This window comes from Montipora capricornis, chromosome 3 (genome assembly GCF_036669925.1).
Source record: "Montipora capricornis isolate CH-2021 chromosome 3, ASM3666992v2, whole genome shotgun sequence".
In the NCBI taxonomy this organism is placed as follows: Eukaryota; Metazoa; Cnidaria; class Anthozoa; order Scleractinia; family Acroporidae; genus Montipora; species Montipora capricornis.
Window position 1 is genome coordinate 7,482,175 of NC_090885.1, and position 5,080 is coordinate 7,487,254.

At 42.0% G+C, this 5,080-nt stretch overlaps 2 protein-coding genes across 2 annotated transcripts in view; one reads left to right on the forward strand and one right to left on the reverse strand.

Annotated features, from left to right (window-relative positions):
• LOC138039793 (uncharacterized) overlaps window positions 1-441 on the forward strand; it is a 3,094-nt gene extending 2,653 nt beyond the window's left edge. The window contains exon 2 of the mRNA XM_068885635.1: window positions 73-441. Coding sequence (XP_068741736.1) covers window positions 73-441 — 369 coding nt within the window. The remainder of the gene's footprint in view (window positions 1-72) is intronic.
• An 845-nt stretch (window positions 442-1,286) lies between these two features.
• Window positions 1,287-1,775, reverse strand: LOC138039794 (uncharacterized). The gene has a single exon (XM_068885636.1). The coding sequence runs from the start codon at window positions 1,773-1,775 to the stop codon at window positions 1,287-1,289; it is 489 nt and encodes a 162-aa protein (XP_068741737.1).
• Between the last annotated feature and the right edge of the window lie 3,305 nt (window positions 1,776-5,080).

Consider the following 5,080-nt stretch of genomic DNA (forward strand, 5'->3'; position numbering starts at 1 on the left):
TGCTTTTAGAAGGGGTGAGAATGCAGTTACATGCCCTGTTAAAGGTCTGGAAATGTATTTCAATATTTGTAGGCTCCTCAGAATAATATTTCGAAAGAGGGAAAAATTTCTTTTAAGGCTGTAGAGCCACAGGCAGCCCAGGGTAGATTGAATGAGTATACAAATGCAGAACCTGTTCGTGGTAAATTAACCGGTGATAGTTATACTCTTCATGGTTTTCGAAGCGGAGCGGCGATTTCGTTAGCTCTTGCTGGGGTCTCCTTTCATGAGATTATGGATCATGTTGCCTGGAAAAACAGCAGGACAGCTCTACATTATATTAAGCTAAAACAGGTTGTAAGTCCAGCAGGAGCTGCAGCCAGGCTGGCAGATTTGGATTGTAACACTGGCAAAACCTACATGCGTCTTAATAATCTGGAGGGTTTTTTTCCAGTATTCTAGTAATTCAACCAAGTTATCTCTGTCTTTAGTATCTCATTTATTTAATCGATTGGGCCAGAAGTAGGTTCCCTGTGGCAATATAATTTGTTTCCGGTGTTTTGGATAAGGATTGGAAGAGAGGTCAATAGATGGAGAAAGGCCCACCTTCAACCGACAGGCTTTTCTACCGTTTGTTTTTGTTATGGAAATTCGTATTTCTTATCGCAGCTTTCTAATTGGATGAATTTCGGATTCGTTTTGTTTTTTCAGATATGAAAATTGTTTCGAGGCACACAATGCCTGTCGGTTGAAGGTGGGCCTTTAATAACTTTTCCTTGACAAAGAATAAGGGTGGCATGCTTGGTAGTTAAGTTATTGTCTACTTGCTCTAATATAGCAGATCTCTTTCAGAGCCAACGACAATTTTTTTTTTTTTTGCACTGGGTGTATGCTTGGTCTGACTGTCACAAAAGTCAGCGCGGGGCTTGGGGAAAGCCAGAGCGATTCCCCATACCTTATTTACATTTCACGAATTAACAATTCCCAGGGCAGAATATTATACTATGCTAAGTCATTTGCATATGTTAATAATATGCCCTGGGGACTTGTAAATTATGAATATAAAAGTCCACATTGGGCCCCGCCCCTTACACTCTACTCTAGGCCGCCGTGTGGATTAAATCTGGCGACCCGCCCTCCCACCGATCGAGGAATCCGGGTTTTTGGAGTGCATCCTCCGGGCTCTTCGTCTGGTTTGGGCTTGTCCCAAGCCACAGCGATATCCCATACCTTATTTACATTTCATGAATAACAATACCCAGGGCCGAATATTATACTAAATTGTTTCTAAAATTCTCCATCGTCTTTCAACGACTTATAAAGTGGCATGGGATTGGCACATCGCATTTCAGAAGCACCTCCCAAGAGGCCTTGGCGAAGTTCTTACAGACAGCATTTCCTAAGTATTTGTCTCGATTTTCTTTGCTCGTCAAATCTACAATATCCAAAGGGCAGCTCTTTGGCAAAGCGTCAAGGTCAATCTCGGCAATTCGTAAACCAGTGAGACCTTGCTTCTCTTTCACTGCTTTATAATGTTCTGCAACGGCAAGAGACGTTGTTGCTGAAATGTACTGCGATGCATAGTTATGCCGACCTCCACAGTTAACATGTGATAGGACAGTTTTGGTAGCAAGGGGATTTTTTGCCACAATTCCTACAAGAGGATTCTCGTCAGGTCGCAATAGTCGAAAAAGTGTTTTGTCAAATCTACAAAGACTACCATCGACCTTAGCCGAAGAAAGTGACAGTTCAGCCAACTGGTTACCAATGGCATCCAACTGAGACTCCACCGCCATGATGAGCTTTAGAGCAGTCAGCACAGGACGAACACTAGCCTTCCAATGTCTCTACGGAAAAATTAAAGTTAAACAAAAGGTTTATGTGGGCTTTAATTGTCTTTAGTTGTACAATTAAATATTGTAAAGGTGGAAATAAAGCCATCACTCGCAAACTGTACCAAGCATTTAAATATCTCGCATTCAGAGGGGCCAAGCAGGGAAAATGCACTCGTTTGAAAAAAAAAATTTCAAAATGGCTTTGATGTGGTCACTCTGTGCAGGCTAGTACAGAAGCATTAAGATTCGGCAAGGCCATCACTCCAAAACTGTACCAAGCATTTAAGGATCTCACATTAAGAAAGCTAAGAGAATTGCGTTAATTTCTGGTAAATAATTTGAATGGAATTATGATCAGATAAACGAAGGTATTATTGACATGGTAAATATTGTTAAAGCTTAAGCTACAAGAGAAAATTACCTCCCAGACTGCACCCATTATTTTGTCTAGCTCGCTTGAAAGATAATAGCCAATAAATGAATACACATTTCCCATGGAATTTTACTAATACAACTTCAGCATTAAAATTAAAGAATACTCATTTCAACTTGAATAGGAAAATTTATAATATTTGCAGTCATTATTGAATGTTCCTTCCCTGCCCTCCTTAAGTTCTACTAGATAACTTTTGTCATACTCTCTAAGAAGTTAAAGAATTTTGGGAGATTTCCAACAAAGAAATAAAAAGGGTAGGTCACCGACTTATTTCTCACTGATGGATATATCCAACGAGTTTTGGTGGGGGGTCGTTTTGGTGCAATCTCGTTACCAGAGTCTTCGTTCCCATTTAAAAGCGGGTCGGGTTACTATAGACAATGGGAAAATCCTTTAGGATAAAGTTATTGATTGATTGAAAGGCTGCAACCGATTTCGGTCAAGAAGCGACCTCACGAAGCGACTTCCGCGAGACGCGAGGGGTTTCACAGAGCACCGTATGATTGTTAATGATTGTTTTGATTGGTTCGTTGATTAGTTTGGAGCCAAAGCAAAGAATGAGAACCTATTAAATCTAATGGAATGGAATCGTCTCTCACTGAGTAATTAAATTACGTCTTTAAAATGTAGTCATACCGAGTCTTCAAATTATGAATCCAAAAGATCTTCTTGTATAGTTACTTACGTACGTGTGAGTGTCCTGGAAAGGTGCGAGAACCTTTAGTAGATGAGTTTTAGTAGATGAGTTTTTGGGTAGAGAAAGAGTCTCTGATGCAAAGAGAACTCGTTTGGCTTGTGACAGTGCTGTTGAACGCTTTGAAAATATCGTGGAAGGCCCGTCTCTCTTTGTTCTCGTCAGTGATGAAGGTCGGACACGTTTTTGCTCTCTCCGTCGTTTCATTATATTTGCTCCTAGGGTTCTTTTTTAGCGCGAATAACCACGGAGAGTGTTTTCTAACTCAGCATGGAATAACTGTGGTTGCTGTGGTCTCCCAAGATCGTCTGTGGTCCGAGAAAAGGCTGTCTTTAACAGATTCGCCTTCGCTGTATTTTGGAAATCTAGCGAACGCCATTTGCCTTCCTAATAATGGATGCAAATACTTTTTGTCATCTGGATGGCGATGTGTCAACTACAGTGTGATAGATTTGTTATCTGTTTGCTTGCCTGACAATAGATGCAATTACATACCTAACAATGGATGCCATTACTTATTGTTATCTGGATGGCGATGTGTTAACTACAGGGCGATAGATATGCCATCTGTTTGCTTGCCTGACAATAGATGCAATTACCTACTGTTATCAGGAATACGATGTGTTAACTACAGTACGATTGATTTGCCTAATGTATGTTCGTCTGATGTGCGAAAGTATGTCGACAAACGCAAACCGAGGATCAGAAGACACAGGCGGTCATGCGCCTACTACGCGAATTCGTGCGCGACATTCCGTCTCACGATAAGCGGTGAACTAATTTTCAAGTTGAATCCTGGTCCGGTAGAACGCAGCCAAATACCAACAATTGTGACGATGCGTGCTGACACAAGGCTAGAAAATAGATCGACACGTAACTCTTTGAACCTAAAGTATGTACAATGTTTTGGACGCTCTTTGTATTTAAGTTCTCGCGGGCTGGGTTCTCTGTCCTTGTGCTTATTAAACGCCAGGTCAGTGAGGAATAAGTCAGCGGTGCTTTTGGACTACCTATGCGATTGCAAAGCTGACCTTTATGCAATAACGGAAACCTGGCTTACGGAGAATGATGCTGCTGTAAGAGCTGAGTTGAACCCGGACGGGTATAATTTGTTAGACCACCCACGGGAGGGTCGGTGTGGTGGCGGAACGGGTCTCATTTACCGTGACTCCTTGCGTGTTAAGGAAGTTGAAGCAGGTGAGAAGAGCTCCTTTGAATTCTCGGAGTGGACTGTGACTACGGTCAGTAACTGTATTCGTTTGGTTATAATCTATCGACCACCATATTCTGATAAACACAAGGTCCCAACAACTGTCTTCTTCAGGGAATTTTCAGATTATCTCGAATCAGTTCTTCTGACTAAAGAGCAACTTTTATTCGCTGGAGACTTTAATATCCACGTTGATGATCCGCATGACCCTGATGCTATAAAATTTGCAGGTCTGCTCGAGTCATTCGGGCTTCAACAGCATGTGAAGGGCAGCACTCACAAGGAGGGCCACACCCTCGACCTTATAATCAGCCGTTGCTCTGAGACCGTTTTAGCAGCTCCACCTATAGTTGACCGGTTTATTTCAGATCATGCGTCAGTCTGTTGCAAGTTGATCCCAAAGAAACCGCCTGCGGTAAAAAAGCGGGTCACTTACAGGAAATATCGATCAATAGACATGGAGTTGTTTAAGCATGACTTGGAGATGTCCTCTTTATGTCAACCACCTTTGACAACGGAAACACCTGTATATGGTGTTGACAAACTTGCTAAGGACTATAATTCCACTCTGTGCATGCTGATCGACTGTCATGCTCCACTGAAATCTAAGACTGTGAATGCACGCCCTTCTGTTCCCTGGTACACCGCTGAAATAGGGGCTGCTAAACGTCTTCGGAGGAAAGCGGAAAGGCGGTGGCGGAAGACTGGCCGACAAGAAGACCTTCAAGTTTTTAAAGCGCAAAGAAACCGTGTAACTTACATGATGAATGCTGAAAAAAAAGGACTTCTATACTAACTTTATTGCGGAGAATATTGTGGATCAAGGGAAGTTATTTAGGGCAGCCAAGAAGTTGCTGGCTAAGAAGGAAGTACCGTCTTTTCCTGACTATGAGGATAAATCTGTTCTTGTGAATGATATCGGAAAA

What these genes read in the sequence shown, in the direction of transcription:
- LOC138039794 (XM_068885636.1), bottom strand. Translation starts at nt 1,775, where the DNA reads ATGGCGGTGGAGTCTCAGTTGGATGCCATTGGTAACCAGTTGGCTGAA.